Source organism: Apteryx rowi, unplaced genomic scaffold, assembly GCF_003343035.1.
Source record: "Apteryx rowi isolate R43461 unplaced genomic scaffold, aptRow1 scaffold_88, whole genome shotgun sequence".
Lineage (NCBI taxonomy): Eukaryota > Metazoa > Chordata > Aves > Apterygiformes > Apterygidae > Apteryx > Apteryx rowi.
This window is the reverse complement of record NW_020451182.1, coordinates 2,495,634-2,513,269: the sequence shown is the minus strand read 5'-3', so window position 1 is coordinate 2,513,269 and position 17,636 is coordinate 2,495,634. Positions and strand designations below refer to the sequence as shown.

At 40.4% G+C, this 17,636-nt stretch overlaps 1 protein-coding gene across 2 annotated transcripts; it reads right to left on the bottom strand.

Moving 5' to 3' along the window:
- Nucleotides 1-287: 287 nt before the first annotated feature.
- PPP2R3C (protein phosphatase 2 regulatory subunit B''gamma) lies at nt 288-17,422 on the bottom strand. Of its 2 annotated transcripts, none has more exons than XM_026090860.1 (13): nt 17,250-17,422; nt 16,037-16,164; nt 14,045-14,149; nt 13,364-13,476; nt 12,479-12,576; nt 9,569-9,639; nt 8,732-8,864; nt 7,546-7,601; nt 7,397-7,472; nt 6,644-6,780; nt 4,511-4,648; nt 1,309-1,368; nt 288-763 (listed from the first exon to the last, which is right to left on the bottom strand). In XM_026090860.1, the coding sequence occupies exons 1-13, from the start codon at nt 17,296-17,298 to the stop codon at nt 575-577; spliced, it is 1,353 nt and encodes a 450-aa protein (XP_025946645.1). In that variant the 5' UTR covers nt 17,299-17,422; the 3' UTR covers nt 288-574. The 2 variants fall into 2 exon arrangements, with proteins under 2 accessions (XP_025946645.1, XP_025946646.1); XM_026090861.1 differs by having other exon boundaries at nt 16,037-16,232; nt 17,250-17,421.
- Between the last annotated feature and the right edge of the window lie 214 nt (nt 17,423-17,636).

Genomic DNA, 17,636 nt, shown 5'->3' with positions numbered 1-17,636 from the left:
TCTATCTGCTCAATAGTTATTTACTTATCCTTTCTATTACAGACATTTACAGCTGGACACATAAAGAAGGAAAATGCTTAAAGCTTTTTACCTCTTAAGCATTTGGTTGTAAAGGCAAAAGCCTTCAACAGTGCCATCATAACTGGAAGCTACCCAAAATTAAGGGGGAGGCTTGGTATTGGCCAAGTGGGTACAGGCCAGTGCTGAATATATCAGAGAACTGCATCCTCACTCTCAGGATAAATTCACATTCTAGAATAGGGTATCCAAATAAGAACAACTCTTGGTACTTAAGAAATGACTCCAAAAATATTTATTAAAAAAAAACAAAACAAAAGAAACAAACAGATCATTGTTGCCTCTTAAACAAGACTTGCTATTTTGGCTTCAGAAATCAATTCAGCAGTCCCTGTATGTACCGCATTTTATATTATATGCTGGAGGGAGAGCAAGGGGGGAAAGAAGTAAAATGGAAGAGGCATTGATTCAGGTAACAAGTGTTTCCAGCTTCCAACAGTTAGTTAATGCATTAGTTAAAGATGTCTCTATGGATACAGTCTACTCCTGTTCAAAGTCACGTATCATCAACATCAGCAGTGTTGTCATTATCACTTGCCACAAGGACCTCTCTGTTCTCGTATGTCCAGAACCCATTCAGATCAATTAGAATGCTGGTAACAGTGTCTCCTTGACTGCTATTGATTAAGTCTTGAAGGGAGATTTTGTAAGGATCCTTAGGCTTTACCATATCAAAGATTTCATCCTATGAAAGAAAAGTCAAAATTGAAGAAGGAAAAAAAATAAGAACTCCCCCCCCCCCCCAATTACTGAATAGTGGCTATTTTATACCATATACAGAATGATCTTTGGGTAACCAGTGCCATCCACAGCAATTTACAAAAAGCTGTCAAGAAAGTCTTTTTAGATACAAAGTATAATAACTTGCTAGAGATAGAAGCAGTGTGCTCAGCCATTTTTATCGACACTTTTCAGTCAGCAGCCACCCTCACCCAAATAATCCTGAATTATAAATAGACACACTAAATATATTTAAGTGTAAGGCATGGCAGTATAGATACTTTGCCTATTAATAAGAAAACCCTATTAGAACAGTTGTGTACTAAAATTTTCTTCTAGAGCAACTCCCGAAAAGAGAGCCATTTTCAAACTTATGAAAAGGACAAGTCAGACCACTTCTACTATTCTGCAAATAAATATACCCCAACTTAGAAACTACAATATTACGTAAGTAAATTATGAAATACTTATTCAGATATTTCACGTAGTACTCTATTCAGGAAAACTAACCTTGACGTCCTGAAAAGAAACTGGTTCTTGTCCATGGATTTTCATTTGTTCCTGAATAGCCTAGAAACAAAAGAAAAGTTAGAAACAGGTAGTACAGTACTATACTGACACACTATATGAAATTTTTTTTTTAAATACTTTTGTATCTTAAGCGGTATTGCGCTGTGACAAAGCATTAACAGTACAGCTTGCAACCAATTTTCTCTTCCACAAGTAAGGCAGGAGTGAGTTTTCCCACAATCAATGATCTGCTCCACAGTTCTTCGTCAATATGACAAGAGTGAAACTTTCATTATGACCATTTATTAAGCAGTCAGCACATGGGATTTGCAGACACATGGATATGAAGGTTCACTGAACATTCAAAGCTTAAGATATACGCTCAGACCAGAAGGTTTAGTTTTGCTAGGAAACATTAAGTACAGACTAGGGAAAAATAGAAGGTAAAAGATAATCGACAGACAAAGCAATGTGGCTATTTCCACATTAAGTTACTTTGAAAATGGAACCCGCATTCTGGTTGATCAAACAACAACATGAGGGAAACAATGTATACCGCTGAGCATTTGTCTATGGAGAGGTTCCTTGTTTGTGCCAAAAGTGGACATTTCTGGACTGAAGTAAAATATTATTCCCTATTATTAGCCCTTTCAGTGTGATACTATTTAAACAGCTGTATCACCAAGCCTCTGCCTGCAGAAAACAACTATGAACAAAAACATTTGTTTCACTAATACCAGCTGTACTGCCTTTTCGGGATAGCTATATCAGCACAGTTCCTGTAGGTGCAGATCTACCCACACCTACGCTAGCATAAAAAGTTATTCAGAGAGTCAAAAGGAATTTTTTCTGATTTCAAGAGAAGGCTTACACAGCACATTCCATTTCCAAAAGTTTGAGGAGGACCAGGTTGTGGAGTCTGACCAACTGTCTGCTGTAGTCAGGGAGTCTTTTTCAATACCTAAGGCATGGAATATTACTGGAAATGGACATGCAAAATGGCCGTGAGATGACAGCTTATCCAGAATTACCTTGTTAAGCTGACTTTCATATTAAGATACTCAAGTATTATGACAACACTAAAATTTGTATTTTTGTGAAGTCTAAAACTGCAAATTAAAACCCTTTAATAAAGTCAGAGTTACTGACAGTTGGTATGGCCCCAAGTCTCTGTGCATCCTACTGCCAAGCTAGCAAAGTGGAGGAAGTGGTGGGAATGGTGGACTGTAAAAGCAAGGAGACAAGACAAGTAATTTCTTAATTTCTCTAGAATCCTTACTATTGTCATGTCCTGGTCCAACAGCTTCCCATTAAGATACGCAATAACTGAGATACTGAAGTCAATCTGTTCCATAGTGTTTATATAACAGGGCTACACTACATTAAGTTAATTTCAAAGTTCAAAGGTCAATGGAAAATCCTGCCTGCACCTGGACCAGAGTAATGCCATGCAAACAGTACACTCCAGGGGCCAATTAATTAGAAGCAACTTTGCAAGAAAGAAGCTAGACGTCTTGGCGGACAAGAGGTTTGAACAAGAGTCTGCAGGGTGCCCCTGTATTGATGAAGGCAGATGCGTACTGGGCTGCATCGGTGTGGTACCATTGTAGCTAGCAGGGTCAGGGAAGTGATTATTCCCCTCTACTCAGCATTTGAATGCAATACTCCAGATGCAGCCTTACACTTTTTGGCTCCTCAGTATATAACAGGCAGTGACAAATGAGAGCAAGTCCAGCAGAGAGCTATCAGGATGGTTTAGAGGCTGAAGCACAGATCACTCATGAAGAGAGGCTTGAGAAGGGGGTTTATTTAGTTGGGAGAAAGGCAAGGGATGGGACATAGTTACTGTCTTCAACTACCTAGCAGGTGGTTGAAGAGATGACACAGCCAGACTCTTTGTGGAGGCATGCGCTGACATGCAGGCATGCAGGACAAGAGGAAAGTGACACAAACTGCTGCAGCAAGAGGGGAAGGGGGGAGGAACTTCTCAGGAAGGGTGGGCAAACAGTGGAACAAGTTGCCAGAAGAGACTTYAGATTCTCCATCTTTGGAGTTACTCAAAACTCACCAGGACACTGCCCTGAGCAACCTGACCTAACCACGAAGCTGGCCCTGCTTTGAGTAGATGGTAGAAGCAGGGAACCTCAAAAGGTCTCTTTCAACCTAGATTATTATTCCAAGCTGCCAAAAGGGGGGGGGGGGAAGGGAGGTGGGGTTATAAATATCCCTTTCCTTTTCAGGAAAGGTCTTCCAGATTAAAAAAATCCTATATAGCTGCAGTCACTATCACCCAAAATTTATGCCAGGGATTTATTACAATATAGAAATAAAGAGGATACAAGATTATGCCTTTGAGCAGGCTTGAATGCTTTACTTAGAGTTGAACGAAATATATACTTGTTCTTCATGCTTACAGCGTGGGGCTAAGTACAACAACACAGTTTATTCTTAAAGATAGAGTACAAAGACCCACATACGGAAAATTGAAGTGCTTGTCCCCGTGTCTAAGTAAACACCACTGAAGAAGGATCTTGAACATGAAAAACGCATTACTTATAACTCAGCCTAAACCACCCCCCCCACAATTTTTTTTTTAAACCATGTAACATTCCCCTATCCAACTTCCCCCTGCCCATGACATTTGAGGTACCAATTCAATATAAATAAATAAATGAATAAAAGAAAGAACGCAACTATCGAAGCAATGGATAAAAGCAGAGAGTAAGAAAAATGCAAGAAGTTTTTCTGCATCAACACACTGAATATAAGATCCCACAGTTGTACAAGTCATCACTGCACTTCAGTATCTTCATTTCTTATATTGAATTTTAGCATCACAGTGGAAACTAAAAGCATGGGGAATAACCAATTAGAACCATCATAAGAGATTTTAATAGGTAATGGTCAGGCAATTTCAGGACAATTTCAATTTTTTTTAAAAAAATCAATAGAAAATATTTTTTCTAAATGAAATCAAACCAGTTAATTTCAACTGCAAATAAAATGTTGAAAATACCTTTTGAATTCTTTCCAAGTTTTGAAGTACAGGTTTTTTAATATTTTAAATCTTCTAAGAAGTAGTCACTAGCCTCCCAGTGGGTATCGGTAATTTAAAGTGATTCCCTGCAGATCTGTATGCAGAAGCACACAGGCTATAACACCATAAACACAGAAAATGGCCTACCTGTATAAAGAGACTTACCCTAAAGAAATAATTAAGGGAAAAGACATTCAGGTATCCTTTGTTCTCTATATCAAGCAGTTTGAAAATATACTGCAGAGCTGCAGGCTCCTTTCTGTTTTCTAATGCAAGCACAAAGTCCAGGTAGGTCTTATAGTCCTAAAAGTAGATACAATCATGTTTATTACAGTCTTCTTTCTAAATTGATTTTGCAAGCAGGAACATTGTAATTGGCAGCTATTTCATTGTAGGGGAGCAGTTTGTTTTCTGAAAAAGACAACATGAAACAGAAAATGGCTGCTGCCACTGATGTGAACAGAAAAGTTAGTTTCTAGTGACTGCTGAGGATAGCAAATCCACTGCCATTTTATATGCAAATTAGGATTCCAAGCAGAAATCCAAATTTAACAGGCTATATATATTTTTAAACAATGCTTGTTTATTACATCCTTAGACTGCTTAGCATACTCAACTAGGGAAGGAAAGCCAATAACAAGTTTTCATTACAACAAATCATAAATGTACAGCATAAGTAAGCTTACTGTTATCTGAGAGTGAACTATGTGACCAAATAAAGCACATAATCCTTAGATCAGGAGTTGCTAATTTGGCCAATCACATTTTGATCTGTGACAATTAACAGAAATCCTATGGTCCTATATATACACAACAACCTTATCCACCTTAAACACCAGATTTTTGTGCTGCCATTCAGAGAGACCTTGACAAGCTGGAGAAATGGGCAGACAGGAACCTCATGAAGTTCAACAAAGCAAAGTGCAGAGTCCTGCACCTGGGGAGGAATAACCCCATGCACCAGTACAGGTTGGGGACTGACCAGCTGGAGAGCAGCTTTGCAGAGAAGGACCTGGGGGTCTTGGTGGACAGCAAGCTGAACGTGAACCAGTAATGTGCCCTTGCAGCAAAGAAGGCCAACAGCATCCTGGGCTGCACTAGAACAAGCATCACCAGCAGGTCGAAGGAGGCGATCCTTACCCTCTACTCAGCCCTGGTGAGGCCACATCTGGAGTGCTGGGTCCAATTCTGGGCTCCCCAGCACAAGAGAGACATGGACATACTGCAGCAAGTCCAGCAAAGGATGATTAAGGGACTGGAGCAGCTGTCATACGAGGAGAGGCTGAGAGAGCTGGGATTGTTTAGCCTCAAGAAAAGGCAGCTCAGGAAAGATGTCATCCTTGTGCATAAATACCTGAGAGGGGGGTACTAAAGAAGACAGAGCCAGATTCTTCTTAGCGCTGCCCAGTGAGAGAACAAGAGGCAACAAATTGAAATAAATAAAATTCCATTTAAACATAAGAAAATATGTTGTTACTGTGAGGGCATTTGAACGCTGAAAGAGATTGACCAGAGGGGTGGAAATATTCAAAACACAGCTGGACAAAGCATTTGAGCAACCTGTTTTTGTTGACCCTGCTTTAAGCATGGGGGCTGGATTAGATGATCTCCAGAGGTCCCTTCCAACCTCAGTGATTCTGTGATTCTATGAAACACTGCTAAGATAAGGAACACAGAAGAACTGTGCAGTGAATTTTTCATTTATCACTTTTTGAGGCAGGTCATGTGAACGCAGATACTAAAAGTAATGATAGACTAAGGAAAGCTTTCAAAAGAAAGTATCAGTTTTAATTTTAGCTCTAAATCAGGTTAGACTTCCCATCATTTACAGCTGTAGATAGCCTACAATAAAATTACCATTGTCTTCACAATGAAATATACAGGTTAGCTAACTGTTGGGTTAGTCTTAAGATGTGTCACTTTTCTTTGGCTCTCTTTAACTAAAAAATTAAATGTCATTAAAAAGCATTGCTATATCTAAACATTTTATCAACATGCACTTTGCATTATTGAACGTACAAATGGAAGAGAGACTTTATCCTAGATTATCTAGATTTTATAGCACCTCTGCTTTTCAAAAAAAAAAAGCAACTCCTGTCTTTCAGTCCCATTGCGATCATCCTGACATCAGAAAATCAATTTTCTAATCTGCTCTGCTGTCAGTCACACACATAATGAGAAACAAAAATTACTTTACATCCAGCCACTATTTATTTTAAAGATAGTGATTATGAGACATTTTCAATAGCAATAAGCAGATGCTTTTAAATTGGGAACAGAGTAAATATATGCGATTACCATTTCTCCATCGTAGGTTAAGCACTCTTGGAAGACACGATCCAAGAATATGTTGGTCAGAGTCCCTGTTCCATAGCGGGACAGCTCTTCTTTGCTGAGCATGCCATTGTGATCTTTATCAAGGTTTAAGTACTGGCCTAGAGAGGGGATAAAGAGGCCAAAACATAATATCCCTAGATCAGCAAAGAACTGTTCAATGGAGGAAAATGTTTAGCACGTATTTAACATTTAACTGTACTAACTTTATGATTTAAATTATTAAGTGGGAATATTCTAGATCCATAGGAATATTCATAGAGCACCATAAATGAGCACAGAACACAGGGGAGACAAGAATTCCTGTAACGAGGTGCTAATAGCTTTACTCAAAGGTGATGGCTCAAAAATAAAGGCTGAGTACACACAGAAAGGAACAGATGAGTTAAGTGTTGGCTTTAAAGGAAAAACTAGCATCTTCATCAGAGATTTGCTGTAAAAAAGAGCCAAGGGCAATGCAAAAGCACAAACAGAGCAGTCAAAACAGAAGGTACAGAGGAATGCAAGGAACACAATGCAACAGTAAACAGAGGGAAAGAGAACAAAAACTATAAAAGAAAGTTAGGAGGATGGACTGATGGTATGTCCAGAGGAGTTGAAAAGACAAGGTATCAGCAGGATTTAAAGAGGCAATAACAGAGAAAAAATAATGCTAAGTATGTGACTATGTCATACAAGGTAGAGAGAAAAAAAAAGTTCACCTATAAAAGAACCTACCATAAACTCTTAATGCAGAAGGAGCAGAAAACCAGTTTGTTTCTTGACTTTCTTTAGAAAGTTCTTCATCCCTTAACTAGGTGAAACATAAAAGTTAGAATTCAGAAAGAGTAAACTAAAATACAATAGTATATGCTACAAGATCTTACCTCCAACAAGTCATCTAGGAAGCTGCAAGCTAAAATATCCTGTATCTTTATCTTCCCTACAGGAAGAAAAAGAAAGTACATTATAACAATCACCCAGCAATATATCCATCTGGCTGTACTCACTTAGGTGGTTCTACTTAAGCAAGAGGTACTCTGAGCAGAAATGCTTTTCTTTTTTATTAACTAACTTGTAACGTCAAGGATAAGGTTGTCATTTAAAAGATAAAATAAAAATACCTTTTAAATGACTCGACAACAAAACAAGCCTGATATTGGTAGAAGGAGAGTTCTCTTGGAACTTTAAATACCAGAAAACTAGACAGAAAACAAATGAACGTTGAACATCAACTTGAAATATAAAATAAATGCAAAGAAAACATGCTTAAAACTCCTATTGCACTAACAATATCTCTTAGGTGACGCGATTTTTTTTTTTTTTTTTTTAAACACTTTCATAAACTACAGACCTGACAAAGATACGGTGGCAGAATGAACTTCTGCTGGTGTGCAGATACTGGCTGTGCAAATGATCATGAAAAATAATGACAGTATAATTTCTCATATACCCTCTCTACATGTTTGTAATTACCTATGCCAGAGTCTACTGTCCACACAGCTCTGACATCTTCAGCTAGCACAGCTAGATCTTGAAAAGGCATGTAGTTTGTGACTAACTTAATTTAAGGGCATGGGAAAAAGCACACCGTTGCCCAAGTGAGCTAGATCTGTAATAACAGAATTAGCTGTCATAACTGAAAACCTTTTCTCGTGAACATATATGGTGTACACAAATTTAATCACAGGAGAAGCACATCGTAATAAGCCTTCTTGAACATTTGCACAGCTCTGCTGATGTTCTGCCAAGCAGTTCTGAGTTAGTAGTTGTCACATCCAGTTTTCTCTGCATTATGATGAAACATCTTATTTGTTAACTTCAATGAGATAACTCTATAGTACCACAATTGAGGGATATTTCACTAAAACTCATTAGCTGTGCAAGTAGATTATCAGACCCACATAGAGACTCACGGTCTTCAGTGGAGATTAATCTTCAAATACAAGATTGCTGAACTGAAGCCTATAAAGATAACTACATATCACTCTGAAGGTGCAAATAGCTTCTGTGCAATCATTTTAGAAGTGAGAATATTCCCACATATTCAGAATTTTGAAAACATGGACCTACCTGTTCTGAGAGGATCTAGAAAGAAGAAGAATTTTCTAACTGCTGTGCAGACATAGAAGGAGTAAAAAGACTTTTCTAAACCATCCAGCTGTGGCAAAGTAGGGATGAGTTCCAAAATATAGTTTTCCAAATCCTGTAAAATTAAGAAAGAATGCATGCACAGAAACTTTAAATACAACTATTGTTTAAACTGCATTTGTTCTTTAGACTCCACTCTGACTTTCAAGCATTATTTGTTAAAAATACAGTCCTGTAACAATGCAGGAAAGAGCAAGAAGGCAGGCAGAAGAGTTTCTGTCTCAGTGCAAGAAATCCTAGGTTATGTATGTAATATGCATGTGTGCTACCATAACTGAAATTGCCTACAAATAAAGCAGAATGTTAAAAAACCCCAATGCATAACTCATAATTGGATTATCTTATTGCTGAATATTCTTTAACAGACCTTTTAAATTGAGTCTTCTTATTTATTTTATAGTATTAACTTCTGTTAGAACAGAAAAATAGCTTATTCCTTCAGGCCTGCTGTAGCCATGCTTTTCCTGATTTTTACTCTATTCTACCAAATCTATTAAAATGTAAATCATATGAAGCCTTGATATCTCTTTTTCAATCTCCTTTTCAGAAAATTACATGTGTTGCTAAGGCTAGCAGCAGCCTCACCAGCAAATCTTTAAAACAGAGAGATTGTTATTTATCCAAACAAATTTGCTCTCCCCAAATCTAGATTATGATTCAGCTTTTATGGTGTAAAACTGGAATAGAACTGGAGCCCTTCTGATACTTTGTCACCTGAGTAAAGACAGACGTTAAATTCATCAAGGATTAATTACTTACTGATTCTCTGAGGTAGCCCTGCCCTGCCACATCATATAAACTGAGACCTATTCTCGTCTGATGAAGCCACACTGTAAATAAATAAATAAATAAATAAATAAAAAGGGCACGTGGCAATCTTAGATATTAAGTACCCCCCTGTATTTCTTGATTTTTCTAAGACTTAAGCAGAGCCAAGATAGGTACCAAACCATCTTTAAAAAAAAAAAAAAAAAAAAAAAAAAATCACAATTCACCCTCTGAGTTGGTGAGTAACTAGGCATACATGGCATGAGACAGTTTTGGTTGCAGCATAATAACTAGCCATGAGAAACACCTGAGCAAGTGTCACATTCTATCCAGTACATTGAACCATATGGATTTGTTCTCTCTCACCAAACCAGACAGATGTGTAGCAGCAAGTTTTCACTGCACTTGAGACAGCTCTACAATGTGGTATACAGGCTGCTTGTCACAGGTTGCTTCAGCACAGATTGCACAGCCCCTTCTACAAAGTGAGGCATTGCAGCTGCACTCAGGAGTCCTGACCTCACTTCTGAGTTACAACAGCAGAACTGGAGGAGTACAAGCATCTACTTTTGTACTGGGAATGTGCAGTAATCAGACAGTACACAGGACAAAGCGCTTCAGGACAGCAGTAACTGCAAGAGATAGGCCAGGGAAATCTTTATGGTTACAACTCAAAAGGTATCATCTTCCAATCACTCTGCCATCATTAGAGCACAGTAACAGAGACGGAGTACAGATTAGGCATAGAAAAGCAGTATTCACGCCCCATGTTAAATCTAACTTTCCTTTAGTGAAGACAGTTTAGAAGTCCTCTTGCAAAACCCAGGAGCTGAACTTCATACCAACATTCTTCTCTCCTGGGTAAGTGCTTGTCAAGGCAGGTTAGGCATTACTCAAAAACAATAGGGTAAAGATTGCAGGGCAAGGCTGTTTCTTTGTCGGCTTGAGTTTAAAGATAAGTACATTGGACACTGAAGTGATCCAAGACACCTTTACTAGGCTTTACTTGTGTGGACAAAGCCAGGCTCAATCACCTTTTCTCCTGGAGAGGGAATGTCATTGTAAGCAGACACAATGGTGTTTTGGGGAACACTTCACCATTAACTTTGCCATTCTCTTGGACCCTCTCAAAAGGGCTGGGTAGGTCATGAAGAAAGACAGAAACTATGTGCTTGGGACAAGTATGTGGCTGCATGCAGCTATCCATAAAACTGTAATGAACATATAAAGGAAAAAAAMCCAAAGCTCATTACTGAGTTCAATTGCTTAAAAAAAAAAAAAATACCATAAGGCATCTGAGGCACAGCAGTTTAAGATGATTTAAGCTTAGGCTGGTATGGCCCCTTCCCTGCAGCAGCACCACTCTCTCTGGAGGCTGACCACTCAGTTGTGTGAGCTCCCTCAGCTTAAGGCAAAATGCGGGGCTGCACTGTCCAGACCTAGATCAGGTTAAGCAGCTGTGGAGTGACTCCCTTCACCACCTGCTGCTTTCCCCTCCTTTCAGAACCATACTGAGGGACACTTAGCAGTAAATACAGATGAAGGTTACTAATTCCAGTCTAAACTATTAACTGAAAGTTCCTACAGAAATTTAAGTCCTTTTTTTCCTTTAACAGTTGCTGGTCTGGTCTTAAGAGCTCATAAAAAAAATGCATCTGTACAACAGACAATAGAAGTGATCTTGGCTACTGCACAGACATGCTACTGGGCTAATTTTACTTGGCAATGCTGAAAGCTAGGAAGAAGCAAGGATTCTCATTCAGCTGGCTCAAGTGGGACCTGCAAACAAACACTGTGATGGGACCCTGTGTTGGCCAAAGTCTGAAAATGAAATCATATCAAGATTATGTCTTGCCTTGGATACACAAGGATTAATTTCATTTGTTTCACCCAAAAGTTTTAAGAGCTCTGAAACAATCTCTGTTGTGTCCTTCTGGGTAGGTCTTTTTGAAATGCATGCAGTTTTCAAAGATTATTTCTTCACAGGAAGTCTCCTTTCATCCTGCAGCTTTCGAGTCTGCTGTTTTTTTTGCAAACAGGTCTATTACTCCTTCCAGGAATCGCATACTTTGCACTTTTACTCACCAGGTCTCCTACTCAGCACCTCTCTCATCTCTTACCCCCTTCATCCTCTGCTCCGCAAGATTTTCTAAGTTAAACAAGCTCAGCTGCTCTAGGGAAAAGTGCCATCCTCCCCTCCTGAAGGCTCTACCTGACCTGAGAACGCAATAGCTACAACAAGGCAATAAGGCAACCTTCCTTTCTGCTGCTCAGCCTTATCTTTTTAAATGAGATCTAATGCAGATAAACAAGCCACTGTGTTTTTCAGCACCAGTCGTTATTTATAAGCAAAAATAGCTGAAAACATAGCAAAGCTATAGTCACAAACACATGATCAAGTATTTAACTCAAGAATATACTATTTGACAAGCACAGTTATAAATTACAGATAATAACATTCTGTAAAAGGGAAATAAAGCTCTACCTACTGGACATTTTGATCCCAGTGATTAGGGTCACACTGGCCACATAGCAACTCTATTCTGTTTTGCTCTTTGCAATACTACATGAATAAAGGAAATATTATATACATTATATAATATAAATATATAATATTATATAAATAATATATTATATATGTGTGTGTGAGAGAGAGAGATAAGCAGATGAAGGAGATCTCTGGCTGATGGGAGAGGCTGCCTTCAGATGTAGGGGGACCCCCCCCACCTTGCAATAACCAGGAAAGGAAAAAAAAAACCACCCCTCAAACCTACAGGAAAACATCATTAGCAACTAAGGACTAGATGTCACTACTGTTGAAGAGAACAGCAAATAATTACAAAGCTTAAAACAGCCTTGAAAATAAAACAACTCTTTAACACAGAGGAAGCATCCACTAACCTTTTCGCATGACATAATTGAAAAATTGCATGATAGATATCCTCCCATAAGGATCATTATGCAGTAATTTAGCAAAGATCTTAGCTGTGAAGAACTGCCTGTAAAACATAAACAAAAACCTAATTCTGTGCATCTGATAACACTGCACTGACATATCCAGTTACAGTACGCAATTTAAAATATGGTTTTAATAAGATAGGATGTGTTCAGTGTCTTCAAAGAGGTTAATTTGCTACACTACAGCCAACAAGTGTTCTGTGAATTTTTGGAAAGTATACACTTAGTTAAGATCCTACCGAGAAACAATGGTAAACTCATAAAGCAGCAGCCTTTGCTGTTCATGAACAGGAGCAGTGACTTAGGAGTTTTAAGATGTTTTATTCAATTTCGTTCCACTTTAGTACAAATATTTGGCAGCTTCCAATCTTCCACAATGATAAATGCATAAACAGAACCAACAGTACTGTCAACAAATCTGCTTCTGCCCAAAACTCAAAGCTATGTGCAGAAGCAGCTTCCAACAGTAAAGAAGGACTAGTCATTGTATGATGTACACAGAACATAAAGTAGAAATTTATCCATCTGAAGATGTCAGGGAAAGCTGGTTTACTGACCACTCTAGCATCATGAAAACGCCTATGCTCATTATAGCTGCTTCTTCAAAAGGCTGTGGTACCCCCTTTTACAGACATCTCTATCAGAAGGTCCCACAAGGATATAGGACAACACAACCTTTGCAAGGATGCAAAGCAACAAGTTCACCAATAACTTTTTGAACATTATTTCTCTCACCATTAAACTGCTTCTATCTACTTTAATAATCAAAAGTTATGGCACCACTTAGATTTAGCCAGAATAAGCACAGACAAGAGAGGAAAGCCTTACTTGCATTTAGGTCCAGCTTTTTCACCAACTTTCAAGAAGTTCTCATAGTTGATCATTGCTTCTTCTCCAATCATTGGTGATGTCTGATGTTTGTCCAGCAGAAACCAGAGATTCTTAAAAGGCATTTATATTTGGTTAAGAAGGTATCTCTCTATAGATGTCAATGTGCTTAATATGTATATAAGAATACATTTTTACTGCAGAGTTATTTAGTAATCAGCACAGAATGTCAGTTCAGCCAGAAAAGCAAGCAATCAGTATTTCCACTGCTCCAAACTGGTGTTATATACACCTGTATGTGTTACTAGGATTTCTAGGGCCACACTTAGCACTGCAGTAAATTCAACCATCTTTGGAGTTTCTCTCAATGGTATGTAAACAGAACCTATTTCTTCTTCTGGGCCACTAAGGAAATTGTTGGAATACACTGGAAGACTAGAAGCCATTGATTTAGACCTCATTTACATCATAACATCCAAGTTTTACACTTAGGTTACCAGCTTAAGACTACGCAGCACTTAGGCTTTAGCCAGTACTTCACAGCAAGCCAACTCGCCCAGGTACAAGGCACCTTACAAACTGCACAAGAAGATTCTGTGGACGGACAGAAGACAATAAAACTCTGTAGACAGAGGAATTCTGTCAAAAGCCATTCAAAACATACAGAAAATAGTTTCTTACCTGAAGCTCTTCATTATCCAACAGTTCTCTACTTTTTCTTTGCAGAAAGACTGCTCTAGACTCTTCTCTTAATTTCTGAAGCAAGACTTCATCTTCAGCTGGTAGCTATAAACATTGTGGCATTTCAATTTTCTGTACAGTAGTAGCATTCAAAAACTACAGAGCCAACAAGTATTCTTAGACCTGACTCATATCTTCTGATACTGTTCTACTCCATAGAAAATACTGAAATATCTACCAGAATGCTGTGTGGTATCTGCTTCTTCTAGATAGAGAAATATCACTTGCATGCTGTCTCAGATTATTTTAATATTGAAATAGATATTTAAAGCAGGACATCTTCGACATGAGAAACTGAAAAAGACCTGCCTCACACCTGATAACCCACCTAGTAAGCTCTTTCCCATGGCTTCAAGACAGGAGGGCTCTCACATAGAAGACATTTACTACTGTGCTATTAGTCAGGAGAGACAGGAGCGCCTTCTGTTTCACAGTAGGCCTGAGTCTCAAAGATGAGATCGTCTGCTAGACAAGATCAATGAGATTTGGCAAGCAAGATGGATGGGATGGGAGGATGTTTACCATGGAAGTTCTGCTGATGTTTACATGAGAAGCTATACAGCACTACCAGAATTTGAATGGTTGCATGCATATTCAGCAACTGAAACAAAGGCATTTGAGAATTTAATCGGCAGAAACTCATGTTCCTAAGGAATATCCTGTAAGGTTACACAGTAGCTGAGCAGGTGTGTTGACAAGTTGTGACAGTGTGCTCCTTTCCCCCTCGATGTGCTCTCTCCCCCTCAACCTGACCTCCATGTAAACAGCACGTGTGCAGGGGCTAATTGAGCACGCGCCAACTAAGGCCCCTCTAGCATGCAAATATGTCTATGAGTCAATCATCTCCCCCCCCATAAACAGGGGGCAGCCCAGAGTCCATTGGGCTCTCCTGTACGGCAGTGGGCTGCACTGCAGAACCTCCTCCTGAGCAGGGAGGTCTCTCAAGGTTACTCCTCGAGGTTGAGAGATTCCTTACCCGCGACAGATCTTCAGTAAGTGATTAATAGCATGCTGAACTTCTGCTAACTTCGCAAAACTTTGCTGAGTTATACCTCTGATTAATTGTGCACATAATCCCTTAGACATAAACCATTGACCAAGTCTGAGACTAGGATTGGATCCAGCCGCACCTAGGCTCCTCTCTGAAGGAGTTTAGAAAGCAAGGGGGTCCTTTCCGAACCTCGTGAATCAATGGGAGGGTCTCCATTGCGCATGCATCTGATCCTGTCCTTCATGCAGTAAATAACTGAGTGAACCTTGCCAACTGAACCTTGTCATATCATTCTTATTTACAACTGAACTTTGTTAAGTCACTATCTTACCGCAATAAACATAGTGCTGCTTCCCTCTTATGAGTGAAGTGCATCACTCCTTCGCGACACAAGTGCTAACAATACCAAAATGTCAAACTTGTGCTCTTTCTTGTACTTCCCCCTGAATATGGTTTACCTCAGAAATAAATACCCTGACCAAAAATTTCTGCTGGATGATGCAAGCAGCAGCTCTGTCTTTAGTCTGCAAGATCAACGACACATTCTTTTCATGAATACCACTATGTCTAAACAAAAACAGGAGGATGTGTATTTTATAACACTGGTATATCAAAAATTAGGTAAAACAAGAAGCTAATTTATCTAAAAAAGGACTTTATTGTTTTATTCAACAGCCAAGCCTACTTCCTTATTAATAGTAGTGTTAGCAAGCTATTTCATGGTCTTTTATAGGATGCTTAGCAAATAATTATTTGAAACTGCTGAAATCCACAACTGTAGACTGTGGTTTAGCAACCCACACTGTAGGCTCAGTAACTCTCATTTTTCAGATCTTGATCTACTTAAGGTTCTGGGGCTGATATGCCCCTTTGAATATGCATAATTTCTTTTATAATAAGAAACAGTCCTTGGTTTAAGTATAGCTGGATACCTCACTTACCCTGTAGTAAAACCGTGGTATGTTTGTATATGATGTATTGCCACTTTTTCTTCCTCCTTTCCATTCCTTGTAGTATTTTGTGAACAATTCCATTTCTTCATCCTTCAGCTCTTGTTCACTCTTTTTGGCTGATTAATACAGAAAAGAATTTTCATACTGTACTCCAAATATACAGCATTTCAATGTAACAAGGAACCTGAAAAAAGGAATTAACCACGAGTTTTATACAACTATGCTGTTTAATAACACAATTATTATGAGGAATCCACACAAAAGTAAATGAAGCACATGTTTAATTTAGGTAATAAGCATGTGCACTGAATATGTTATATACTTATTTACTTGAGCATCTACAAAGTACCTTATCCAGTAACTGCACATACCTGATACCATACAGTTATGTGGTTGGGACACATACATGGTTATGACTGACAAAGTAGCAACATTCTTGCTTTTCAAAGATTTTAAAAAGAGACTGCTTACTACAAGCAGCAACAGAATATCACCTTTCAGTCTTGCAGGCATATGATGGTATTCTTAAGGTTAGGAGAGTTCTTTGTGTATTCATTTAAGAATCAAGAGTTACCAGCCAAAGATGTAACAGAGGTACGTACTACAGACAAACCAGCCTTTACAARACCAATTTCTACATGGCTACACAAGTTTCTCAGTGTTCCTCAGCCTTGAGCCTTGTTAATGCTAACAACCAGCCAAGGCTTAAGGTTTGTAACAGTAAAGGACTAGCCCGCATGTGCCCTACGATCCAGGCCGGCCTCACTGCAGCTCGCGCGCCGGCAGCTCTGGGCAGCAGCGGCGCGGCACTGCACGGCGCGGCAGGGCTCCCGCTGCGCTGCCGCACGGGGCCCTGAGCAGAGCTCACAGACGAGCCCCGGCTCACAGCGCGCTCCGAGGCGGCGCCACAAGTCCCCGCACCGCTGGTTCGGGGTTTACGGCGCAACGCGCCCGCCCGGCCCCCGGGCCAACACGGGCTTGCCGCGAGGGGACGGACCCCGCGGGCGATGGACGCCGCCCGCTCCCCCCGCCGGCGGGAGCCGCCTCCAGCGGCCGTTGGCGCTCCGACGCCCCGCGGCGGCCGTTACCCGCGGCGAGGAGCGAGGGGCAGGGAGGGGCGGAGCTCCCCTGCCGCGGCCCCAGGCGCTGCACACGCCCGGCCCGGCTCCTCGCCGCGCCGCCCCGGCCCCGCGGCACTCACGGGCGCTGCGGGCGGCCAGGCGGCTCCTGAGGCTCCGCTTCCAGTCCATGTCCCCCGCGGCGCCCTGCCCCGCACATCCGGGCTACCGGCGCCCGAGTCACGTGACCGGCATACCACCACAGAGGGCAAGGCACCTAGCGACCCTTGACCCGGCCGGCCAGCCCTCCGCGCATGCGCGTTGTCTTGCTGTGCCCACGTGACCCKCGAGGCGCTGTGCCCATAACCGATATAGCGGTACAACACGCTACCACGGTGTGTGCTGCGCTCTTCTCTGATTGGGTGTGTAGAGCCACGTGCGGGCCAACACGCCCCACCCCTTAATCTCTGATTGGCTCAAAGTCCAACGCGCCGGGTTCGGGGAGCAGTTCCGGTCTGGGTGGAGGTTAG